Source organism: Drosophila miranda, chromosome XR (assembly GCF_003369915.1).
Source record: "Drosophila miranda strain MSH22 chromosome XR, D.miranda_PacBio2.1, whole genome shotgun sequence".
Taxonomy (NCBI): Eukaryota; Metazoa; Arthropoda; class Insecta; order Diptera; family Drosophilidae; genus Drosophila; species Drosophila miranda.
Genome location: NC_046674.1, coordinates 16,586,267 through 16,608,207, shown reverse-complemented (window position 1 = coordinate 16,608,207; position 21,941 = coordinate 16,586,267). Strand labels below are relative to the sequence as shown.

General features: G+C 48.0%; 3 protein-coding genes across 5 annotated transcripts; all 3 read right to left on the bottom strand.

The window, feature by feature from the left end:
• Positions 1 to 275: 275 nt before the first annotated feature.
• LOC108152971 (insulin-like growth factor-binding protein complex acid labile subunit) lies at positions 276 to 2,098 on the bottom strand. The gene is made up of 2 exons (XM_017282694.2): positions 1,390 to 2,098; positions 276 to 1,312 (listed from the first exon to the last, which is right to left on the bottom strand). Exons 1-2 carry the CDS (start codon positions 2,014 to 2,016, stop codon positions 323 to 325), a joined length of 1,617 nt encoding a protein of 538 aa, XP_017138183.2. The 5' UTR covers positions 2,017 to 2,098; the 3' UTR covers positions 276 to 322.
• Positions 2,099 to 2,177: 79 nt separating this feature from the next.
• Positions 2,178 to 4,623, bottom strand: LOC108152973 (phospholipid scramblase 1-like). Its single transcript, XM_017282699.2, has 3 exons — positions 3,948 to 4,623; positions 3,727 to 3,885; positions 2,178 to 3,671 (listed from the first exon to the last, which is right to left on the bottom strand). The coding sequence occupies exons 1-3, from the start codon at positions 4,506 to 4,508 to the stop codon at positions 3,648 to 3,650; spliced, it is 744 nt and encodes a 247-aa protein (XP_017138188.1). The 5' UTR covers positions 4,509 to 4,623; the 3' UTR covers positions 2,178 to 3,647.
• Positions 4,624 to 4,723: 100 nt separating this feature from the next.
• Positions 4,724 to 8,689, bottom strand: LOC108152972 (phospholipid scramblase 1-like). 3 transcript variants are annotated; one of them, XM_017282695.2, is made up of 5 exons: positions 8,346 to 8,689; positions 7,619 to 7,898; positions 5,798 to 6,288; positions 5,579 to 5,737; positions 4,724 to 5,297 (listed from the first exon to the last, which is right to left on the bottom strand). In XM_017282695.2, exons 1-5 carry the CDS (start codon positions 8,514 to 8,516, stop codon positions 5,238 to 5,240), a joined length of 1,161 nt encoding a protein of 386 aa, XP_017138184.1. In that variant the 5' UTR covers positions 8,517 to 8,689; the 3' UTR covers positions 4,724 to 5,237. The 3 variants fall into 3 exon arrangements, with proteins under 3 accessions (XP_017138184.1, XP_017138185.1, XP_017138186.1); XM_017282696.2 differs by lacking the exon at positions 8,346 to 8,689 and adding an exon at positions 7,962 to 8,102; XM_017282697.2 differs by lacking the exons at positions 7,619 to 7,898; positions 8,346 to 8,689 and adding an exon at positions 6,714 to 7,067.
• Between the last annotated feature and the right edge of the window lie 13,252 nt (positions 8,690 to 21,941).

Below are 21,941 nucleotides of genomic sequence, written 5' to 3'. Positions count from 1 at the left end.
TTCGCTTAAGTGATGTTAAGTATTTGAAAATCTCTGCTGCTCTGCTGCGCTGCTGCCCATCCCCCCCCCTCGCCTCTGATGCTTTGCGGCCGCCTTCCGTTTTATTGTTTTACGACAGTTGGCCAAATACTTTGGCTAGCTAAAGTTTTGCCCTCATGGTCATCCAATTGTCTGTGATTTACGAAGGTTTCTCTCCACCATCCACCATCCCCCATCCTCTATCCCCCCACCCGTCAGGAAGGCAGCCAGGCAGAACCCACAACCGAACAGAACTCCAGCGACATTTAGTGATATTGATTTATTGCTGCTCCCGTTTGGCAGCTCAAATCTGCTCGTAGCTCTCGATGACTCCGTGCGCGCGCACCGCCTTCAAGTCCCGGAGGCACTGCTCGACGGGTGTGACCACGCAGAGCGGCTTACGGCCACTGTAGTAGGCACTGCTGGGCCGGGCGTAGCTCACCTGGCCTTTGTCCAGCCAGGCGGTGATCTCGTCCAGGCACAGGCACTGCCAGGGATTCCCCTCGATGCTGATGTGCCGCAGCCGCAGCAGATACTGGGCTGTCTGGAGCGATGGCAGAAAGCTGAGGCGGTTATTGTTTATGTCCAGGCGGGAGAGGTGCTCGAAAGTCTCCAGCATGTCTTCCTCGATCTGCTCCAGTCGATTCTCGCCGATGGTGAGCACCTGCAGGCGCCGCAGGGGGGCGAACATGCGCACGTCCAGGGCCGTCAGCTTGTTGCCGCTGAGGCGCAGCTCTCGCAGATGGGGCAGGGCGGAGAGGGACAGCGGATGGAGCTCCACGATACTATTTCTGCTCAGATCCAGATGGGTGAGGCGTCCTAAAAGGGAGCCTCCAAAGACCCTGGCTCCCAGCTGTCTAATGCTATTCCTGCTCAAGTCGAGTCGTTGCAAGGCCGTCAGATTTGAGAATACTTCATCGGGCAGGGCCGAGATTTTGTTGCCCTGCAGTTGGAGGGACTCGAGGGCGCTCAGGCCCTGGAAGGCCCTCGGGTGGATCTTGCTGATTTGGTTTAGCCACAGATTGAGCGTCCTGAGGTCGCCCAGCTTGGCGAACACTGAATCCTCCAGGACTTTCACATTGTTGGAGCTATAGTCGAGCCGCAGGAGGGGAGCTCGTCCGCTGGGACCCGTGAAAAGGCTTCCCTTGATCTCACAAAGGTTGTTGTTGGACACGTTGAGCAAGCGCAGCCGTGGCAGTGCCAGGAAGAGGCCCATGTCGAGGTTCTCCAGCCAATTGCTGTCCAGATGCAGCTCCTCCAGGTTGGGCAGTCCCCGCAGCCGGCGCCAAAGGAACTACTCGAACGAAAAACGATAAAGATACTCCAGCTCCAGATAGCTTATGCAGTGCTTTGTTTTTGGCGTCTACTTACGTCCCTCACGTTGTTGTTGCCGATGGAGAGGTGGCGAAGGTTCACGATCTCCCCCAGGGTCACGTTCACCTGCTCATTGGTGGTCAGGTCTAGGAACCGCAGCTCCTTCAAGCCCCTGAAGGCATTCGGCTCCACCTCCGCTATCAGGTTGTTGGAGAAGTTGGCGTACACCAGATTTGGCAGTCGGTTCATCAGCTTCCCCGTGATGAGCCGTATGTCGTTGAAGCTCACGTCCAAGTTGCGCAGCGATGAGTTCTTGGAAAAGTGCTCCTCCTTGAGCTCTTCTAGCTGGCAGCGGGTCAGGTTGAGCCGTTCCAGCTGCCTGAGGTCCCGCAGACCCCTCTCGCCCAGCGTCAGGCCACCCGACTCCGACAGATCCAAGTGCAGTAGCCTGGACAAGCACAGGGCTGGCAATGCCCTGGGATCGTCGCCCTCGATGCCGGTGTGCTCGTTGACCACCTTTACGCTCCGCCAATCGTCTTGCACGTATCCATTGAGCTGTTGGAGGCTTTCGATTTCGCGGCAGATGTGACTGCCCAGTCCTAGATCTTCGCACTCCTGGAGATCCTTGGCTGTCGCCTCGAAGCAAATCAGGAGCAGCGCAAGCAGAAGCTTCAACGCCGGCATTCTGAGTACTAAACTAAAGTTGCTCCGAACGGAGTTCTTGGCTTTGTGTTTACTTGTAATCCATCCAGCGCAAACCCGTTTCAGTTCGGTTTGGGCCAGGCAGAATGCCAACGATAAGCCGGTTTCCATTGGCGAGCAAGTGCACCCCATGCAAGGAGGAGAACAGAGAGCAGCCGTCCAGAGGTTACTGATCCGCAAGTGGACTCTATTCCATTCTCATTCTCCCCTCTCCCGTCCCGACGGCGACGAGGCGTGGCCCGCTCAGGTCGGATGAGCATGGCGGAGTTCTAGCGCTCCAGCGATTTTATTTACAATAATTAATATATACAGCTAACGATCGGGGCGTGGCATGTCTTTCGATAGGCAGAGTCTTATCATTTTTCTGACATCAGAAAAATAGACGTACCCTTTTTCACGGTTTTCGAACCCCACGATCCTCTCCATACATTTTTAAAGTCTTTGTAGGCCAAGCAATAATTTTTCGGACATTTGCTTATATGTACATTAGAGTGGATCGATTTATATGGATTACAAAATCGTAATCTACGACGAATTCTAAGGTTTGCCCAAAAATCAATGGGTCTAAAAGCCAAATCGAGCTTCTCTTAATAAATAAAACAAATCAAATATCTGTCTGGTCTGAAGGCTATTAGATGAGCAGCTAATGTGCAAGTGTTCTTTCTAAAAACTCTGTTTCTGGAGACACTGTATACGCAGGGACGCCTTACTTACTGTGAAGGCAACTCTGGATGCTGCTATCCGCCCAGGAGATACAGCAGTAGGTCGTTCGAAGCCAATGAAGTCCATAAGTCTCACAAATTCCAAAACTGGAAGTCACTCGAGCACTGTATGCAAAAGAAGGCTCTCGAAAATTGGAACTACCTTTTAAGACAGACATTAAAATTTAGGGTTTGCTTCAAAATTATTTCCTGATTCAATATTTTGTTTCCTGGTTGCGTTTTTGGTTGTCGTTTTTGATTTCAATCGACCCACAAATAGCGTAGAAAACTATTAACTAATATCTTCAAATGGCTGGGGGTGTTCAAGGGTTTGCTTCCGATCACAAGAAGCCATGGCACGCCCAGAACACAGGATGCGCTGCTCTGGACGGCTCTGCATGGCTTCATTGGCGTCTAGCAGAGCATCGTTCAATGCGCCCTGTTACATTCGTGTCTGAGCCCGTGAGTAGTAGCCCTCGTAGCTGTGGCTTCTGGCCAGTCATCAAGTGCCTGCAACGATCAAAAGCGCTATCATAAGCATTCCTATAAGTCTACCTGGCAACGAGAATCGACTTGAATTCAATTTGCCCTTAAGCCCTTGAAGGCATTTGGCTCCAAGTCCGCTATATGGCTTCCCTGCGATGAGCTCCCGTTTCGGCTCGCAGCAGGAGCATTCAGGATGCCATCAGTTTCCATCCGAAGTTTTATTGGGGTATACAACATGAGTGTGAAGTGGAAAAGAGGGGAGGACAAAAGCTTAGATAAACCTATGGTGACCACATCTGAGATTATTTTCTCCCCATTATGACAAATGGAGTTTCAAGAATGTTATGGGGTTTTTCATGATTTGTTCCTTGGAAAGGCGATAAGATCTGACCACGACAGCTGACTCAACCGATTATCGGCTCTCAATTAATGTTCAAAGAACATGGCATCCTGTGAAGAAACAAAATGGGTTAGCCACATCGTTTGGGGGTACGTTAATACTCACAATCAGGAATGTGGCGCCGAGGAGGACCGCCTTCATGCGCACATCCAGCTCCCTGGGAAAGCTGATGCCGAAGAAGTCGGCGTCCGTGAAGAACTCACGCACCAGACCCGACCACTGCTTGGAGATCCTGCCCACCTTTGCGCCAGTCAGGGATACTACCTGCAGAACATAGCCATGAGTAGAAAATGAAATGAGAGTGCCCCCAACTAGTCGCTGCTTACATTGAAGTCCACGTTGCCCCACAGGGAACGCGTGCAGAGCGGACCCTCGATGCGGTAGACCTTTTCGCCCAAGTGATTGAGTATGCGGAACGAGGGCCACCCCATGGACCACTCCTGCTCGATGGTGCCAATGACGTTACCGGGCGGCGCATAGACCTCAATGCTCTGCAGGCAGCAGGGGAAGCAGCAGGCCGAGCAGGCCAGCGGACGGTGCATGTGGATGATCTCCCGAGGCGAGTTGTCCAGAATCCTCAGGTGGAAGGGCCGCGAGGTGGCGCAGCAGTTGCGGGTGCAGCAATCGCTATCCTCCACCGCGTAGAACACCTTCTGGCCGGATGCGTTGAGGATGGTGTACTTATTGCTGGTCTCAAAGCCGGTTAAGACTTCGGTTAGTTCCACTTTCTGCTTGACCAAGAGCTGGTCCACAATTGTCAGGTAGTCCAGTCCGTATGGTGCATTGGGGTTCTGCGGATTCCTTCCTGGGCGCGATTCCAGAATTCCCGGCTGATTCACGATGGCATCCACCGATCCGTAGGGTCGTCCAAATCTGGTGCTTGACATGATTCCTCAACCTCTCGCTGGCTACTGATGGTTGATTTCTACTGGACAGTTCCGGGACACACAAGTCCAACTTAAAAATAATACAAGTGCGATAAATAAGTGCAGATATTATGGGCAGGGCGATACGACAATGACTCAATACACAATCCACGAGCCTTCCGCTCTTACGAATACATCACGCACTACTATATCCTATGTCCAAGGGTAGCACTCTGTTGACTTTGGTTTTGTTTTATTAAACCAATCCGAGTAATACATTTGAATACATAAATATAAGAATATCTTCTGAAAACTTAAACGTAACTTCAAGGTAGGTTATTGTATTGCATACTTGTTTGTTTTATGTGTTAGATATATTATGTATAAGACACTCAGTGTACGGATTAAAGTACATGGTTCACGTGGGAGTTCCCTGTTCCCTGTTCCCTGTTTCACTGTGCATCGTTGTAGAGGTACAAAAAATTCATAAAGGAAGCAGTTATTCGTTGAAGATTGCGGCTGTGGCAAAGGAGCGAAAATGCCAACGTGTTACTTAAGCGTAGTAGATACGAATATCCATCCCGGCAATGTCCATTCGGGGGACACCTGAGCGTGTCCTTAGCATTAACAAAGATTCCAGTATTTGTATTCCATTTTCATTTTTAAGCATTTGGTAGAGCGTCGTCAGCTTTGGCCATCAGCGGACTAGTACGCGGTGCAGAGACCACTGCAACAGCAGGCCTCAGATTGTTAGAGCATGCCGGGTCCGTCGGTCTCTCGGTTGCCGGACTTCTCAAAGAACATTGCATCCTGGGGGGGGGTAAAGGCAAGGGAAGAGTCACATTAGTATGTCTGATCGGTTAATCGGTTGCAACGCGGAGCGGAGCGGGGCTAGCCTAATCGAACAAAGCTGGACTTGGACTGGATCGGGCTGGGCGCACAGCGACCTTACCTCAGCACCAACGAAGCCTGCGTCGCACCCGCTTCGCAATCTTAGGCCGACAGAAGTGAACGCTGTACAACTGAGTTGTGGCAAGCCCATTTCATCGATTAGAGCGGCAAGCCTCAGCGTCAGCAACGGAACTACTTACAATCAAGAATGTGGCGCCCAGCAGAACCGCCTTCATGCGCACATCCAGGTCCAGGGGGAAGCTGATGCCGAAGAAGTCGGCATCCGTGAAGATCTCACGCGCCAGTCCAGACCACTGCTTCGAGATCTTGCCAATTTTCTCGCCAGTCAGCGACACCACCTAAGGAGGGGAGCAATTAGGGTAAGGAAAGTGTTCAATAATTTGGAAAATCAAACCCACATTGAACTCCACGTCGCCGCAGAGGGAGAAGGTGCACAAGGGGCCCTCAATGCGCAGCACTGTGTCCCCGATGTGGTTGAGGATGCGGAACGAGGGCGAGCAGATGGACCACTCCTGCTCGATGGTGCCGATCACGTTACCGGGCGGCGCCGAGACCTCAATGCTCTGCAGGCAGCAGGGAAAGCAGCAGGCCGAACAGGCCAGCGGACGGTGCATGTGGATGACCTCCTGGCGGTAATTGTCGAACACCTTCATTTCGAAGGGTCGCGACGGACCGCAGCAGTTGCGCGTGCAGCAGTCGTTGTCCTCCACCGCGTAGTACACCTTCTGGCCAAGCGCGTTCTTGATGGAGAACTTGTTGTTGGTCTCGAAGCCGGTGAAGGCCTCGAGCAGCTCCACCTTCTGCTTAACCAAAAGCTGGTCGATAGTCGTAAGGTATTCCAATCCGCGCGGACAGTTCGGAATTCCGGCTGGTATACTCATCCAGTCGCCTAGAACAGGGCGGAATCAATTAGAGTTGGTCTTCGCGTAATCTTACGTCCCCAAATTGAATCAACGCGCACAAAAGGCACATCTTGTTTATCTCGTTGCCAGTGTGTCAATTGGTCAATGTCGCCACACAATTGCTGGCCCCACTAATTGAAGGCCTCACAGCAGGGGCTGGCCAGTGCACGGCCCATTGTTCGACTTCAAGGCACGTATCACGGCTTTTGTATCTAATCTCTGCGAAGAAGATAAGCTTTATGGCAAAATCTCATGTGCTCTCCCCCCCGTTAAACCTCGAATTTCATCATTGGAGAAACACATCGCACGAGAAGCCTAAATGGGTTCTAATTGATTGATTTGAACTAGTTCTGGTCCTAAGAGTCGCACAAAGAAGGAGTACTGGGTGCTGTACTGGGTGGTTCCAGCTCACCTTCTGTCCTCTTCGCTTATGTAGTAGTCGTAGCCCTTTCGCTTGGCGGACTTGTTCAGACGCATCGTGTGTCGCAGCTTCTTGGGCAGCGGCTTGTTCGCCTCTCGGCAGACCAGCTGCTTGAGCGTCTGCGATCTGGAGCAGAGGTGAGTGTACTTGCTGTAGATCGTGTGCCAGATGAGGCGTATCACCTTTGAGCCGCCGCTAACACCGGCGCCTCTCTGCTCCCCATGCTCGCCGCTCAAATCCAATGTGGAAATGTAATTTGAGGCAGCACCTGGGGCAGGGACTGCGACTGGGACTGATTCTCCTGCGGTTGACATGGCGAACGCGATTGAATGACGACCACTTGCAAAGCTGTACAGAGATGAACTGAGGCGTCTGGCACCGTCCGAGCACACAAGTTGACATCTACCGAGGCTGTGTGTGCGTTTGTGTGTGCGGAAAATCAACGTAGTCCACATAGTCGAGCGTTTTAAATGCCGCTTTGTGTTACTTTATTGGTCCAATTAAGGCTTCCCGATAAGCGTCGGGCTCCGCACGGCTTTCGAGTTTCGGACGGACATCAGAAGAGCAAAGAACACTCTGACAATGACGGCAGGCAAACGCATCTCATCTATGGACCTGATAAGCACAAGAGCCCGAATCTCTCGGGGCTAGGCAAATATTTACCCACGGCATATTTCGGTTTTTCAGTTTAGTGTTAGATCGAACACTTTGTTCTGCCCCGAATCCCCACCTCAACATCCACGAGCGGCTTTCTGCTGCGATTCTAGATGATGGGTTCATTGGATGCGGCCCCGGAGAACGTTAACGTTACTTTAGCTGATTGGACAGTATCGCGAGTGGCGGTGCATTGACACGGCACGTAAACAAACAGAGATGCGGCTGTCTTGATAACTTGCCTCCGCCCATTCCGGGTCCCATGCCCGGCTGCGGCTGAGCAGGCGGCATTCCTGGCTGCGTGACAATCGGCTGCTGCGGTGCTCCGGCCGGACCCGGTGGATATCCAAAGTGCTGGGGAGGTCCCGCCGGCCCGGGGGGATAGCCGAAGGACTGCTGCGGCGAAGGTCCTCCTCCGCCCATATATGGTGGCTGTCCTGCCCCATAGGGTGGTGCCTCTCCGTAGGGCGGCATCTGTGGCACTGGAGCGTAACCCTGTGGCTGCTGGCCCGGCACAAAGCCCTGCAAACATAGAGAGTAGAGTCGAGTGAGGAATGCTCAATGGGTGGGCGTTTTGCGGAGTACTTTGTTCTGTTCGTAAAATCTATTAATAATTTGTTCCGCTTATCAAGTTCTATTCGCTTAGGATCGGGGGAAACAAAAGCAAATGAAACGTGTTAATCCTGTTTCTTGTTTCTGCTGGGGCTCGACTTCGAACCTTTCTCTTCACCGTTCCGCTGCTTTCTGACCAATACATTTCGTAAAATCACAAAAACTAAGTGTAGAACTCTTACACTTGATAAGCCAGCGCCGTGCAGATTGGCTAATAGCTGTGTTAATATTTACAAACGACAAGCAATGATTGATACTGAAGATTCCTGAGGTATGACGTCATGGATGTGTGCTTGTCGCTGCTGCAACGCCCCCTAGTCGGTCTCTGGGGACAGACGGCCCCGTGTCATGACTCACGTAGTTCATTGGCGGCTGTCCCGGCGGCTGGTGGTGCGGCGATGGTGCGTACGGATGATTTGGGGCCGCTGGCGGAGGATAGCCGTAGCCCTCGGCTGGCGGTGCGTTTGGCTGGTATTCAGCCCCGAACCCCGGCGGCACGTAGCCCCCCTGGTTCACGTTGCTGTGCATTGTCTCCTCTGATGTTCTCCTTGTGCGTTGTTCTTGCTGCCCGACTGCGGCGTTTTCCTTGCCACGCCCCACACGAATTCGCAAACAACGCTGCTTTATTTTGCTTTTGTTTTGCACGCACTTTCTTCGTTTTTAATTGCGAGATTATTCGATCAGCTGGCTGTTGTTATCATTATCGACCTGTCGATTTATCGGTCAAATATACCAAAGTATATTTTCAAAATATACCGATAAAAATATACCAAAACGTATCCACTCAACCGCCCCTATATTTAAACAGGTGAACAGCTTGTGTTTAAACCGCGAAAAATTAGTACTCCATCCCCGATATGTCTTTCACTTGAACTTTGTTAAAATTCTTCAATTTTTACAATTTTCGTTGAGTGTATTTTAATATCCACTGGTCGGGAAATCTAATTCCTCGATTTTGATATTCGTTTTAGTATTATTAGCTAATTAGGAGGGCTAGGGGCCTTAACACATCATTTTGTCCGGTTGATGAATCATTTTTTCACATGAAAATCGTAGCCGATGACTGCCGCATGCTCTCTCTCTCTCTTTCAGTCTTATGTATCGGCTGAAAAAAACATGGACAGAAAGAGAGGAATTATTGCACTCCGTTTATCTCGTTTCCACCTTTTTTATTCGAGTTTTAAAATATTTTATCTTTTCCATTTTTCCGCAACATCTCTCTTTCTCTCTCACTGTCACACCCGCCGTTAAAACTCTCTTTCCTCCGCCGGGAAAGGGCATGGCACACGACACACTGCACGAGGAAGAGTGTGAGAGCGAGATGTTGCCTTCCTGCTTCAAAACTTAAAATCTGCCGCGCACCGCTGTGGTTGCTCGATTTCAGATTTGCAATTTTGTGCTATCGATTATTCTTTTGGCTCTTTGCTCGCGGATAACAGGTGACGCTGCTTTGCTGTTGCTATTGGCCCATAGATGGCGCTAGGCGTCAAATACGTCTGGCAGCCCGGATCGCAGCCCAGCCTCCCATGGTGTTATGACATTATACTTTGCTGCAAAGAGAGAGACGAAATGAGAGAAAGAGCGCAAAATTAGTGGTCGTAGCCAGACACCTAGACACCTCTTCCGGCTATCAGGCGATGAACTGTGGTCCTATTTGTGACAAAATCATGTTTTCCAACACACACAGCCAGCCAGCCAGCGAGTAAATTTGGATCTGAAAAGTGTAACAATCGAACGGCAGCAGTGCTCCCAGCTGTACTGGAGAGCCAAGATGGCGCATATATTTATACCGCTCTGTTTTCAGAGTTAGTCAGTCGGCAAAGTCTTATGTCATAAGGCACGAATTGATTTTTTAGTTAATACAATCTTTTTGAATTTTGCTCGCACTTGTCACGAAAGATGGGAAAAACCTAGGTGGAGAATAAGGAACCAAGACAGCTAGTTATGTTATAAATTCTAATGTCATATGGCCACTGCAACCACAAATCACTCGCTGGTCTGGCAACACTTACGAACTCGACTAGTCCGGCAACTCTACAGCCTGACTACCACGCACAGTGGGACATTCGACCGTTTCAGCTTTCTAAACTTATAACTTCTGAACGAATGAATTCTTTTTCATGAAATAAATGGAAAATCTTCCAAAATCTAAGCTGCACAAGCACATGGTTGTCTAGAAGCTTTACTATACCTTGTCAAATTTGAACTATGTTGCCATTGCATATTTGCCCATGTAAAATGTACAATTTGGCCTTATTTTTTGTTCGATACAACTTTTTTAATGGTCAATTTCACTGCAGATAATCATTTTATATTTCATTTTAAGCTTAATTGAATTTTTACATAATCAAAAAAAAGCTCTCTTTTTACAAATTTTGTACTGAGTAAATGCACCGTGTACCTGCGGGGCATCGCTATTTTGGCTCTTTTTAGTGCGATGGCCTTGTTGCTGTAAGCTGCCTAGATAGTCACTTATATACATACATATGTACATACAACGGTTACGAAATATTCCAAACAATTAAATTTGTATTTTTGCTATTTTTGCAAGTCAAATCAAAGCTTTTTTGTCCAACCGATGATATTGTGGAAATTGTGAATGTTTTTTGTTAAATTTTCCAAGTTTTTCAACAAGTATATAAAAGCATTGCTTATTGTAATATAAAATGGTGGGATTTAATAGAAAAAACTGTCATTCTTTGGAAAATTTTAATGCTAGATACCTTCGGCATTCTTTCAAAAATTTTAATGATTTGTTTCTTATTTTGTTGGTAACTAAAGTCACAAAATACGAACTCACAATACAACAAAAATTTAAAAACAAAAAATTTCTAAGTTTCTAAATTGTAGAAAACTTTAACTTTGGCTCGATATAATTTTGGGTATAGCCTATCCTATACTATGAAACGTCATTCAATCATCAGCTGTATTGTAAGTGCGCAAAGACACAAAATGGCGGTTTTTAAATTTTAAATAAAGATTTTGGGGCTATTTACCGGCTCTTAATACTATTGGGTCTAAGCCTTTCCGACCCCATTAGGTATATACATACATATATTTTTCATCTGCATCAAGAGCCGAGACGATATAGCCATGTCCGTCTGCCCGTCTTTCCGTCCGTCCATCTATCCGTCTTGTTTGACGCCTAGCTCTCCGTGACTATATAAGCTGGATCAACAAAATGTTGTATCCAGACACCTTTGATATCACACTAACGAAAAGGCACAAAAGACTGAAATATATTGCATCCACAATTTGAAGATACGAGAAAACCAATCGTAGAATCGTCAGATCGGATCTTTATTATAGCCAGAATGAAGAAATAAAATTGTAGTGGCTACGCAACCCCCAGCGCCAGCCCTCCCTCTCTCTCTCTCTTTCTCGCACACACACTCTTCCTCGTGCAGTGTGCGCCCTCCGGCGAGATAAAACAGCTGATGTAGGTATGAGAATAGAAAATAAGAGACAGATGTAAATAAAAAATTTACAGAAAAATGGAAACAATAAAATCTAATATACATACATATGTATAAAAATCTCCCAAGCGGCTCGACAGATTTTTATGAGATTTGGTTTGGCAAAAAATTAAATCGTATATTAAATAAAAATGCTCACATATGTATAGACTGAGTACCGGGTATAAAAGTCCCAACGTTCCCCCTCGTTTTTATTTTATTATATATCTACCACACACAGAAATTAATCTTATTATATTATGAATTATGTACATTTATGTATACGAGTTTTATGAAAAAAAATGTTATTGAATTAAATTTGTTAGATTTTTTTTTTGTATTAAAAAATTAATTTGTTCTTTTTAAAAACCTATTACGAACATGGCAACCATAAAATAAAGAAATACAAATTTTTTGTTCTCCTTTCGGTTAGAGCGTCTTTCGGATATAACGAGTGTCATTATAACCGGACTCTACTGTATTTTATTAGACAGTCTTTTGAATCTACTATTTCTTGGCCTTTTAGTGAGAAGTCTGGCTAGTAGATTGGACTGCGTGTAGTTGTTTAACATACCTACCACCATAGAATACCTTGAATCTTTTTCGATGTCCTTATATCGAACGTACCAGAAAGCATTACATATTTTTCTTTAAATTTTTGACTAGGCAACTCCCCCAGCATATTTCCGTCTGGGACTCGACATAGACTTGCTTTCCAGCTTTAGCCATAACCGACCGCTGAATCACAATCAAAATGAGACCAGAAAAAAGATGCTGAACCAAAGGCTCTACCAGGGCTTTAAACAGAGGATCGATACTACTAAAACTATCTCTCGAAATGAACCGAATACACCACGGACCAAGCTGCTGCCATCCGTCATGCAGGGCCACCGCACGTGCTTCAGGAAGGATATTCAGGCATCAGCAGCAGATATGTTATATGGTTGGACACACGTTACGCTTTCCCCACATGACTTTGCCAGCCAGTTCAGGAAAAGGATGCCGGAGTGTAAGTCCGATTCCTGCTCCACATTATATACAAAAAATGTAACAAACGCGTGTAATTTTCTAGACTTTAACTGTCGAACAGCAAGGCTAAAGGTTTAAAGTATTTTCCACTTAAAGACAATGCATTTTATTTATTTAATCATTACCCTTTTGTATGATTTTCTTGTTTAACTCGGGTTTTCCCTGTATTATTAAGAGGAAATAAATTTCAAGCATATTTTACACGACAGAAAAAAAGACCATTTTGTATGCCACACACACACGCACACACACACACACATACATACAACCAGCCCACATTTTTTTCTAATGTGAGGCTGGGCGAAACGCGTCGGGGAGGGAGTGCGAGGGAGAGCGAACTAGCGGGCGAGAGGGCGGAGGGCGAGAGGGCGGCGTAGTTAGCGCATAAAAATGGCGGTTTCCGACGCAAAACGCAAAACAGATATGGAGAAAAAAAATCCACTCCCTGGCGGAGGGCGGGGCGGGTGTTCTGCCAGGGTGAGACGCTGTTGTTGCTGCTGCGGCAGTGCGACAGAGAGAGAGAGAGAGGGAGAGCGAACAGCACAAAAAATGCTAAAAAAAATGTGTGTATAGAAAAAAATTGCGAGCAGAATCCACCCCGTGGCAGAGCCGGGGTCCTGGACAGCCAACAGACGTCACTCACTCAAACACACACACACACAGGCACACACACACACACTATTGTAATTACCGATACAAATGCAAGGCGAATAATCATCAGCAGGGCTCCCGCAGAAAGGACGCCAACCCTGAACCTGGGTAAGGTCCTGGAGCAGATTAAGTCGCTGGGGCCGCTCCAGGGTCATGGAAAGGATATGATAAAATGAGCGCCTAATGCGCCATATAACGCGATATTCATGCATCTCTGGGGAGCAGGATGGCTGGGTGGCTGGCTGGCTGTTGGCGCACACATTTAGCACATTCAATTAGATGGCTTTGTAACAAAGCCACCAGAAGAGAAGGAGTACATAGATACATGTGTATCCATGTGTTTGCTTTGGCAAAAATTCGCCAAAAATCAACGGCAATCATAGACATGTGGGGCTCCCCAATATGAATCATTCAAGAGGCTACCCACGGCGCACCGAAGAATCGCACCGAAGGCTGCTGACTCATTAGCCGGGCCGAGACTTCCTTTCGGAACGAAAGGACCAAAGGCTGCTTTTGGCTATCGCAGAGCTGATCTAATTTATGTGCTTGTCCCTCGGCTGAGGCCAGGCAGCTATCGCCGATGTGTGCGAACGGCGACAATAAATCAAGTTTTAAAGATTCCATCTAATGTCCCGATCGATCAAAACCCCTTTGGCACGCGGCCACCGACATGAAAACATCTGCTCTTTTCGGGGTCCATGAACAGGCTGGAAATAGAGCCATCAGTCGAGAGCAGCACACAGTATTAGTAGGGGATACGAATAACGAAAAGAAGTTAAATAAAACTAAGTCGGAAAGAAATCGCATGACTCTGATCGACGGTCTTCCGGATCAAGAAAGTTGATGGAACCATTAAAGAATACAAATTCGACGATTGGTGAATGTTATAAACAATAATTCTGAGGGATATTAACTGGGATAGGCTCCCTGTTGTTCGGCAGGTGGCAGGGCCCCAAAAACCAGAAATTTCTCGGGTTTAAACCCACAAAGTATTATTTATCAGCCTCAAGAGGAGAGTCGATATAGACATGTCTGTCTGTACGTCTGTCCATCCGTCTTGTTTAACGCCTAGTTCTCAGAGACTAGAAGAGCTCGAGCAACAACTCCCCTTTCCGACCCCACAAAGGACGAAAATCTTTCGCCACTAAAACCACAGAATCATGGAGAAAGACCATGTCTAACAGATTGCTAAATCTTGATCAGATCGAATCATTATTGAAGCCTCTCTCTCTCTCTCACACGCACCCTTCCTCGTGCAGTGTGCTCCGCTCTGTAGGAGGAGAGCAAGGTAAAACGGCTGATGTTGCGTAGGTGTGTGAAAAGAGAAGAAAAAAATCATCATAAATCATAAGCTCACATATGTAATGGCTGATTACCGCCGCCTTTTCCACTATTATTGCTAGGTATTACTATATTTTATATTCCCTATTTACTATTATTATTTACAAAATTATTACTAGCAAGCATTCAGCTTGTATCAGCTTAAAATGTATTTGGCATCTGGATTTCTACAGAAAAAGTAGAGGACGAAATCCCCTCAACAAAATCACCATTACGTCGGGTCAGTGAGGCGTGGGAATCCATGCCCATCCCCATCCCCAACCCCAGCAGCAGACAACAAAAAGCAAAAAAAAAATGTGTCAAGAAGCAGCCTGGGGCAACCTGCAGCCTGCAACCGCGACTGCGACTGCATTTGGTCAATGACCAGTTGGGGACCGATTGACCAGATGGATGACCCTCGCGTACAGAGTGCACGCAGAACGGAAGGGGAGCTGGGACTTCAGTGTCCATGTGTCCATGTGTGCATATGTCAAATGCAATCACGATGTCGTGATTACCCAAAACGAATGACAGGAAATTCAGCAACAGAACCAGACACAGATACGAATGCAGTGGCAGTGGCCGAGGGAGAGGTAGAGGCACAATATACCACCTGCCACAGAATCAAACTCGAGCCCAAATCCTGAATGCGTGATGATTCCCCAAGCTACTTCACCTTGCCGTGGGTCAGTAACGGCTGCGTGACACCGACTCCGCAGTGGCGATGGGGGGAGAGGCGTGGACAAAAGGGTGAAAGTGTTTTCTAGCTTAATTGCTTAATTACGATCTGCCCGGACACTGGCCGGGCAGCGGCCGTCGGAAAGAAGGTCAGACCTGCTCCTGGAAAAACTGGGTCAACAAGAGGAAGAAAAAGGGTTATGTACAAAAATCTTAATGAGTTTTCATTTGGCCTTTCCTTCCTCCCCGCTGGCCACCGCTTGCTCTGTGAAACGTTTTCTAATTAAAAGCACAATGACCCCGACTCGGGCCCGGGCCCGGGTCCTGGTGACCCTTTCGGCCAGAACAGGACGTGGAGTGGGCTGGAGTGGGGTGGAGTGGGGTGGAGTGGGGCTTATGCTAATGAGTCAGGCACGCACTTCGCTCAGGGCGGTTCTTCGCCGCCGTCTCCGTCTCCGTCTCGGGGCTGCTGGCAAATTAATTATCAAGTGTTGAACTTGAACTTGTCGGGATGTCTGACCGTTTTTAAAGAGAACTCTTATCGATTTTCGCGCTGCCAGAAGAGCCACGAACGGGTTTTGCCGGGACCTTGTCTGGACGCCACATGTCAGGGCCAAAGATTTAAATCAGAGCCGACAGCGGCACCAGAACTGGTCTCGGGGCTGGGCTATTTGTGTTTTTTTTTTGTGCCTGTTTCTTTCGGTTTCGGTTTCGGTTGCGTTTTCGGTTTGGTTTATTTCGTCGAACCCCCTTGTTTTTCGGCGCTTTGTCCGCGCCGAGTGGCTGAGGCTCAACCCTTTGGGCAGGACTTTGGGCAGGACTTTGACAGGATGCTGCTGGTGGCTGGTGGCTGATGGCTGATGGCTGGTCGCCGCTACACGGTAATTGCTTATTTAAGTGCGCGCCTTCATCCTTTTACGGGATGGATGCCAGGATGTGCATGCTGAAATACCAAAAAAAAAAAAAAAACCAACGCGAAACAAAAGTAAAACCAAATGCCCTGTGTAATTACTGGATGAGAGAGGGAACCGGCCGGGGAAGGGCGGTTGAGTAGCCATCCGGACGGGGCAGCTGTCTAGCCGGACGAGGACGGGGACGAGGACGAGGACCAGTACGAAGCAGCATCTCGGAATGAACTGCAAATCAAACGGGGTGGGGGGTGGGGTTACTGGGAACCACGGGGCCACCATGCGTGCATATTAAAAATGTTTTCAGTTGAAATTTTCGGCTGCCTGCTCTGGTCTCTGGTCCAGCCAGAGTGAGGGGAAGGGAGAGGGCCAGGGCTAAGGCTAAGGGTAGGGGTTAAGGAAGGTAGGAGATCAGTGGCAAAAGGGTTAAGGCCCACACCGGGCAGCAGCTTTTGTTGTGCAACCAACTGTAAGGTCCTGGTCGTGGTCCTCGTCCTCGTCCTCGTCCTGGTCCTGGTCCGCGAACGTGAGGCTGAGGCTGAGGGTGCAGCTGTCGCTATCTAGTCTCTCCTATCGCCATCTCGCAATCCGCACAGGGGGTCAGGGGTCAGCTTTGCTTAGTTAGGTAGGGTTGATCGATCTGCCGTGCCCTTCTGGGGTTTTCACAGACTATCGCGCCTCGGCATGACCGTGGTCGACAGCTGGCCGGCAAAAACAACTTTTGTTAACAACTCAATAAGCATAATACGAGTAACAATTGCAGAAAAAGTTGCCGCAAGATTCCGTCTGTCCATAAATTATAACGAGTTGTCTTTGGTACGGTTTGGTTTTGGTTTGCTGGCCGGCCGGGTTGGTGGGCATGAACAAACATGCGGCCAGACATGTTGGGGCATTTTTCAATTTTAATGACACTAAATGAAGGTAGACGACGACATGCCTCAGTGCAAGAACTCTTGCCCAGCAGCCACGGAGCACGGAGCACCGAGCACGGAGCACGGAGCACAGAGAAATATCCATAGAACTGACACAAGAAATAACTGAAATTATTGTCAATTAATTACAAACTGTGCTGGGGCTGGTCTTTGACGCGTTTGACAGACGGTAGGAGTTGGACCATAAATAGCAGGCGTGTGACGTTCTCTATTCTCGCATTCAGGTGCTGATCGGTCCAGGGGTGTAGTCCGTGGTCCATAGTCCAAGGGAAGCCGATTTGGCACCCCTTTTGGGTGGACGCCTCTGGGCCACTCAACACCTTTGCCTCTCCCAAGCACTCCTTCGCGCCTCTGCAATCACGTCTGAGCTGCCTAAATGGCTCAAAGCGTTTTCGCCAGGCATTTGCATGTGGCTGCCACAGTCAGATGAGCTGCAGACGGGGAGGGGGGGGGGGGGAGGGCCCGGGGTGGGGTAGAAGGCCACTGTGGCTTGGCATGCCAAGCCGTAGATGTAATAAACGTATGTAATAATAATGAATTTTAATGTCGCGCATTAACAATTCTTGCATTTTAATTGGTCCACCCAAACGATTGGGGAACGCTGTTCTGGGTCCCCACCGATCCAATCCGATACGATACGATCCGCTGCGATCTCTGTGTGGGTTTGCATAAATTGTTGCTGTTGATATGATTTAGTGACATGAAACAATGCACTGGAATTTATGGCAAAAGCTCTACCCTGCAACACATTTAAGCGGATTATGTCGGGGGTTTTACAGGGGTCTCGCTTGTAAATAAATTTTCATCTGTAATTTGTCAGCAAACATGACAAAATCGGGCAACTCATTCCCCCCGGTTTTTGTTTATGCCATTTCGAATGCTCACAAAATGTTAATCGATGCACAAATCATGTGAAAATATTTCCCCCCAGTCTCTAGGGAGAATCGAAGGCGTGTGGCCCCAGCCAATCGATAAGCGGTGGGCGTTTCCCCACAGTGGGGTGTGGCAGATGGCGCTAGACAAAGTGGATCCAAGGCGGCCGGGCCGCTTCCATTAGGGAATCTGTTCAATCAATGTCGGCAATAAACAAATTTTTAATTGCCTGCCTGTTGGAGGGGTATCAGAGGGGGGGGGGGCTTGGCTTGGATATACATAAGTCTGATGTTTCTTTAACTTATGATCCCTTTGTAATCAGCGGACAGCCTCCTGGCAACTCCATCGAGGATTCCCTGCACATTCCTTGGCCTTCCTCTTTTTTATCTACGCAATGGCGCTACAAGCAATGGGTGGATCTTCATTAGCGCTGAAATGGCTTTCCAATTTGTAGCCATTGGCATAACTTACGAGGCACCTTGCGGCACCAGTCCAGGGCAGACCAGACCGCTCCAGATCCGGCCACCGTGGCAGGGTTTCAGTTGGAGTTTCACTCGCAACGGCAATCTGCAATCGAATTATGGATGGGAGAGTGCTGAGAGCTCTTTGTGGATCGCTCTGGCCGGGCATGGTGGCATGGACCTGGTTTATGGAGTCGTAAAGAGCCCGAGACGACTGTTTGCCTCGCTCTGCGTCGCGTCGGGTGGATGGGGCAGAGTGGAAGTCAGCAGCATCTGTCACATGCAATTAGAAGTGCGCACCACACACTAATTAACTACAAGGCACCGCCCTGTGGCAGCCTCACCTTTTGAAGTAAGCAAATGCAGGAGAGAGGGGGGGGGGGGGGGTTCAGGGCAGGGACCAAGCTTTAAGCATCCTTATAATGTCGCAGCGCCACTCGAGGGACCCCAGCGGCAACGGCAACGGCAACGGCACAGCAGTTTGTCAACAGGAGACACACGAAATGAAAAGAAATTGCCACTGTCTGATGCTGCCTCCTCCCGACTGTGCGCCTCTGCGACTCTGCGCCTCTCTGACTCTTTTGCTGCGAGGCGTAAAAAGCAAACCAGCAACAACAAAAAAATATGCAAAGAAAAGGAAAAAACGTAGGAAAATGCAGGGAAAAAGAGGAGACAAAAAATGGAAGGAAAAAGGGGGAAAAAAATAAAAATAAAAAATAAAAGGAATGCCAAGGAAACGCAACCATCTGCACGAATTGTAATTGAAAAGATTTCCCTTGAAGGAATTACACGAGCGTGGCACGGTATGGCGTGGCATGGCGTGGCATGGCGTGGCGCGGATTCCTACCAGGTCCTTGTCTGGATGGGTGGGGCATAGAAAATTTAATAAGGAAACCCTGGCGAGTCCATATTGTACTTTGTGTGAAAAATAATAGTTTTCTAAGCGGACACTGGATTGGCCGGCGGCGGTTGGAGATGGAGCTCGGATGGAGAAAGGAAAAGGCGTCAAATAATTTTATTAACTGGAAAATATTTTCGCCGCCCTCAAATATGAAGCATAATGAAGAAATATTAGTGCGAGGCAAAGCCAAATGGAATTTAACATTCAGTTTAAAGGCATTGCCATGGGATCTGTCGCTTCCATTCCGTGCTTCTCTCGCCTTCTCGGCGTTTCTCTGCGGTTTTTGCAAATGTGGCAATGGCAAATGGAAGTGCTGAGGCATTTTTTAATGAAATCCCTGAAACGGAGACTGCCACCAGGACTCACGGATGAGCTACAGATGAAATGGACCAAGGCGGAGGTGGAAGCGAGTACAGCTGCCTCCAATCCGCCTCCGCCTCCAGCCGTGGGCCACAACGCGGGAGGACGGGCTCTTTGGTGACTGTACTTTTATTTCCAGGTTTTTTTTTTGTGTGTGTTTTTTTCTCTGCTTGGTTTTGGCTTCCCCCCATTGGAGCTTTCTGGCCGAAACGAACTTCTTCTGGTTGGTTTGGCTGCGTCTGCGGCATTTCCATTTAGCATTCGCGTCTGGGGAGCCACACAAAAGGGTCAACAGCGGCAGAAGGAAGCCCCCTAAGAGGCGCCAATGAACTCAGGTGGCAAATTAAAGTATTAAAATAATTACTTGGGGAAGCGGTTGGGTATGCGACACAGACACAGACACATACACAGACACAGACACAGACAATGCAATTATGTGCAGCAAATTGAGGCGAGTCCCTCGGGGCGAGAACCCCTCTCATTAACCCCGCTCAATGAACGCCTTTCTCCGCCGGTGCCATAATGAGAGTATCAACAATCAATATCCCAATCAATGACAACCGCACAATCGATCAGCAGCAACTGTGGCCGTAACCGGAGCACGAACAACACCAGCAAAGTGAGCATTGATCGATCCCGAGTCCCGTCCCATCCCATCCCGTCCTGGCTCTGGTTCCTGGGTCCTTTGTGAGGGGTGAACGTCAGCAGGGGTGCAACCCCTCACAGTTTTTTTCTTCTGTTGTATGCCTTTCGACCTTTGTTATCCCATTGTTCCCCCGGGTGGAGGAGAAAAAGGTTAATAGGCTTACTTTTTTGTCGTCCGTCCACTCGGTTTTCGACTTTTATTTATTGTGAAATTTGCTCAAGCACTTGAATCTGACAATTTTCGGTTGTGGCTCGTTGAGGATTCTCTCATTCGGATTCTGCTTTATTGACTCTTGACGGCACCGTCAAAATCCCATTTGTATGTCAATAAATTTGCAAAAAAAAAAAAAAAACAGGGATTCCTTCTGTTGTCTGTTGCACAGAGAGTTGCTGCCGCCTGTTGCCGGTGGCCTGTTTTACGGATCTATTTGATTGATGTTCCCTCATCAGATGGCAACAAGCGAGAGATTAATGCGGTTTTAAGTTAGTGGAAAGTTTTGATAGATGCTGATGAAGTTGTATCTACGAGAACGAATTCGTCTGGAAAATTGGTGTCCCCCAGGTTCATTAATCAGCCGAATATTGGGTAAACAAATGAGGTCTTTGCAGTGGGAGAGGTGTAAAGGTGTAGAGATCTTAATCGTGGGAGTAGTTGGGGGTCACTCTATCAATAAAATGAAGCTGACAGCTTTGATATTGATCTTTAAGAGACTGCCCCGCCCTAGACACACACTTTTCAAGCAGAAATCAAAGGGTTACGCTTCCCTCTGAAAGCTCTGTTAACAAGAGCGGACTTCTAGACACGAAAAGAGATCAAGGGGAAGCGATGATCGCTCTCTGCCCCGTCCGACAGAGCCTAGGAGCTTGGAGGACTGTACAGATCTCATCCCATTTGCCCTCTAAGCCTCAAAGTAACAGCTTACTTATGATTGCTTCTCTCCCATGATCCCAACTGGCCTGGAGTGCGCTCTTTCCTTCATTCATTCATTCCCCTAAGCCCGAATGCCACTCGACAAACTCAAGCATGAAAATCAGTGTTTTTTCTTCCGGATATTTCGTTGAGTTAAAATTTATAACACTAAATGCAACCGACAGCTTGTCAGTGGCAATGCGCTTTTAAGCAAAACAGCAACAAAGGAAAATCCATTTACATTAAAATTTATAGAGCATGAAGCTGGAGCGCGTTCTTTTTTTTTATTTTAATTTCATTTTGTTTCCCGGGGACAGTACCATCCAAAAAAAAAATGTTACAGTTTGACTATAAAATTACAAATTTTTTGCTTCATTTTTTGGGTCCTTCATTGTTGAAAGAGAATATGTCAGCATGTGATTCCAAAGAGCAAAAAATAAAAAAATACAAAAAAAAACAAAAAAGTTTTAATAAAAACTCACCGGAAATTATGTGCGTAACGAGGATGCTGAATGGGGGGGGATAGAAGAGCAGAAGGAAACCCAATTCCGGCAGCATATAACGCTCGCTTTGACTGCACACACACACAAATATACCCATCCATATAGACCATAATACGCAACACAATGTTGTTGTCAGGGAGCGCGTTTTTTTTTCGGCATTTTCTGTTGTTTTTTTTTTTGTATCTTTTGGCTGTGTCGTTCTGGCGCTGCCACACTATTTTAATTTTTCCGCGTCGCTTTCTGTGTGGCACGAACAATTGAATTATTTTTGTACGGGGCAGCGGCGAGGCGAGGCGAGGGGTGGTCCATTGCCCATTAGCAGAGTGC